The 3,417-nt window shown below is 39.9% G+C and overlaps 1 protein-coding gene across 8 annotated transcripts in view; it reads left to right on the top strand.

Moving 5' to 3' along the window:
- fam13b (family with sequence similarity 13 member B) overlaps positions 1 to 3,417 on the top strand; it is a 53,744-nt gene that overhangs the window by 28,770 nt on the left and 21,557 nt on the right. For all 8 annotated transcript variants that reach the window (XM_016663950.1, XM_016663949.1, XM_016663951.1 and 5 more), the window contains exon 7: positions 723 to 838. In XM_016663950.1, the coding sequence (XP_016519436.1) occupies positions 723 to 838 (116 nt within the window). The remainder of the gene's footprint in view (positions 1 to 722; positions 839 to 3,417) is intronic.

The following is a 3,417-nucleotide window of genomic DNA, read 5'->3' as shown; positions in this document are numbered from 1 at the left end:
AGAGAACGTGAGAAGAACTTCAAAACAATTCATGTGAATTTACATGTCTGTTTATTTAACTACCTTAGTTGCTTGTGAAGGTCGTAGAAAGGTTTGGAGGTTGTTTGTTAACCGGATTGTCATGTTTTTCACAGATGTAGAACCCAAAGTAAGAATAATTACTTTTCATGTCTTGTGGTTAAATAAGGTGATATTATTTAACCCCAGTTTCTTTGTTATGGTGGAGCAGGTCTTTTAAAATGACTTTCAGAACATTGCTAAGCCAACTTGAAAACGATATCTGACAGAACCCGGCTGTCACCACCTCAGACCAACACTTTCCTGACTCCCCATCAGCTGTCCTCTTGAAATTAATCCTTAATTTAGTGTGTCTCTGTCGCGTTGCTGCACTGTTACATGAGACCATCTATATTTAAATGACTGGTAGAACAAACAGACATGTTGTCTTACAGAAGTATCAACGCTTCTATGAAAAACATCTGCTTTTATTTTTGAAAAACAAATGTTGCAATTAAAAGAGTGGGAAGAAATGTTAGCATTTTCAGATAAGGGTGTTCTTTCTCTTCCTTTTTTGCTTTTTTATTTCACACCATTTCTTTACAGCTGCACCACAAAATATTCTGACGAATCTCATTGTCTTTGCATTTATGTTGTCTTACAGTGAAATCCTTTGCTTTGGTTGGATTTGGTCTTGAATCTTTTCTCTCGTTTCTCCTTGTCAGATCACAGAGTTGTTGGACGACGAGAAGGGCGAAGCAGAATGTGAAGAACTGCCGCAGGACGGGGAGGAAGGACCCTCCGACTCACACAGCCACACCGATAACCACCCCACAACCAGGTGAGACTGAGTCTAGCAAAGAGCCGAGCATCAAACCCTGAGGGACGCCACAAATCAGTGAAGCGTTGCAACAGAGTGCTTCATCTGTATTTGCTCAGGTATGATTGAAACTACGAATCGTAGCTTTAAACAACAAACAAACCATGCGAACCTGACCTTCATCTCTATAAAATAATAATTTTATTCCTAACTTTTAATGTCACAGATATGGTAAAAATGGTGACCTCAGATCAATTTCTGGGTTTTTAGACAACATGTTCCTTACCAAGTTCTAAAATTCTTTAAATCTAACGTCACATAAAAATAGATGTTTTATGTAAAAAGACAAATACACCCCAAAACCCTAGATTTGTATAAAAGGTGGCACTTTTTCTTATTTTGATTGGCTGTTATTAATTTCATATTCTTTGAGGTTTTCATCATTAACCAAAAGTTAGTTTATATTTTCCTTTTGTACATGTTGTTTAATATCAAATCTTTTATTTTGAGGTACTTGTTTATTTCCTTCAGCTCTTTAAGTTCTGAGGAAATATTACATTTCTGTCTCCATGCCAATGCAGTAAAGCTAAAAAGATTTCCAAGTCAGACCCAGAGGAATCTGTATGAGAAGTTGTAGCGCTCATGTTTGACCTGTAGGTGGCGATGATATTGACATTAACAACCCTTTATTTAAAATTATTTAAATCTTAAATTTAAAACCATCTCTTTACCTTTTTTAAACTTTTTTCACCAAAATCACAGTTTTCTTTTAGATGAGAGGTGGAAAAGCAGCAGAAAGTTGAATATGTTCACCGAGTTGTCTGATGAATCGAACAGATGTCTGGATTCCCCGTCACAGAAAGTCTGCAGCAGTTCAGACGTTACATCAGCCGGCAGGTTATCTAACAACACCGGAGGACTGACTTTCACCAGGCGGTATAAAATGAGCTGCAGGTGGATGGAAATAAATGTGACCTGCTGAAGTTCTCAGAACTGACACCGCCGTTCTGAGCTCACGCTGACGGCGGTCCAGCAAGAACACGAGCGAGTCAGCAGCATTACAGCTAGGCCCTAATTTATAAAAATTCAGATTTGGCTTGAGGTTTCTGACAGGAAATGAGGCGAGCGTCTCTCTGCTAGGGTTTCCAGAATAACCTCTGTCTCGAAATAATCGATACCATAAAAAATATTTTTTTAATTCTTACTTATTTGTGTCAGAAATCAGTAGAAGTAGATTTATTTTAAAAAAGCTGCCTTCCATTTCCAGTTGCAATACAGACATTTCAACTTCCGAGTCGGAAAATTCAGCTGGACACTTGGCCGCTGTGCAGCCTGAAACCCTCATTAGCCTGCTGTTAGCATGTCAGGAAGTACTTTCCCTCTGAGGCAGACACACAGGAGATGCTGCATGCTAGCTGTGCTAACGCTACAAGCTAATGCTACAAACGTTAGCTTAACCCAAAATTCATGTCTGCTTTGAAATACAATTTATTTCAATAAATAACTTAATTCTCTAATGATCTGGTACCAAATTATTTTTTTGTATCTGAATTAGTTTGAAATGTTGGTGTGACGACAGAAAGTCCAATAAGTTTAATATTTTAAATTTGGAGTCTTTTTCCCTGAAGTTGTCGTTGAGTCTTGGCGTGGCTGACCGTCATCTCAGATAAAGTCGTCCTCCACTGACTCAACATGTTGTTTAACTGTTTGACGGACAGGAGCGGCTGCCCTCTTCATCGCCTGCAGTAATAGCCTCTGACAGCTAACACTCGCCTTAGCGCCTGAAGGCCTTCGCTCCTTTTACAGCTATTTATAAGCGCTGGTATTTCTTCTCTGGTGACCGGCCTGGAAGTGTCGCTGTCTGTGGAAAGTATTGTTGAGGAAGAATCCCAACCACAGGAGAAACAAAACTCCCAGTGAGGAAGAGGAGCGGCTGATGCTAGCCATCAGTTTATTGATTTGCAGTGTGAGTGGAGGAGGCAGTAAACCGTCTCACCAGGCAGATATTACCCATCATGCAGCTCGTAAAGTGTCTTGATCTGAGATAATCTGCACCTTATTTTTATGTGGGTGTTAGTTTATTGGCCCATACGTCCTCTGAGGCCTTTTACAGCTTCTGGACTAAACAGGAACAAACCCAGGCTGGCGGCCCAGACACCTTCAGGATTCACCTGTTTCTGCCTGCCGTTCACACATCCTCGTTATTCCTGTCAAAGCAGCAACAGTCAGGTCTCTAAACAAGATGGAGAAAAGATTAGCTTTTTGTAGCTTATGACCCTTATTAGTTATGAATTATGGTTGTTTATAGTTTATGGAAACTATAAAACAGATTGATGGGGAATCTTTTCGATTCAAAGCAATTACTCATGATGATTTCTGCTTCAGCCTCTCAGTGTTTAAATTATCCTCCTGATCTATTCCAGTCTGAACGACAAATGGAGACATTAAAGAGTCTTTTCCACTCCCTCCCTGCATCCTCCATTTTGTTTTTATGAAGTGGTCCCAGAGAGAGCGCCACCTTTCTGCAGACAGCGTCCTCCAGTGTCTCCATCCAGGACATTTTTTTGTGGTTATTTAGTGGAGAATCATAAAAAATGCAG

The sequence above is a fragment of the Poecilia formosa genome, unplaced genomic scaffold, assembly GCF_000485575.1.
Source record: "Poecilia formosa unplaced genomic scaffold, Poecilia_formosa-5.1.2 Scaffold458, whole genome shotgun sequence".
NCBI classification, from domain to species: Eukaryota; Metazoa; Chordata; class Actinopteri; order Cyprinodontiformes; family Poeciliidae; genus Poecilia; species Poecilia formosa.
Note: the sequence above shows the minus strand (reverse complement) of the source record. Positions and strands in the feature narration are given on the sequence as shown.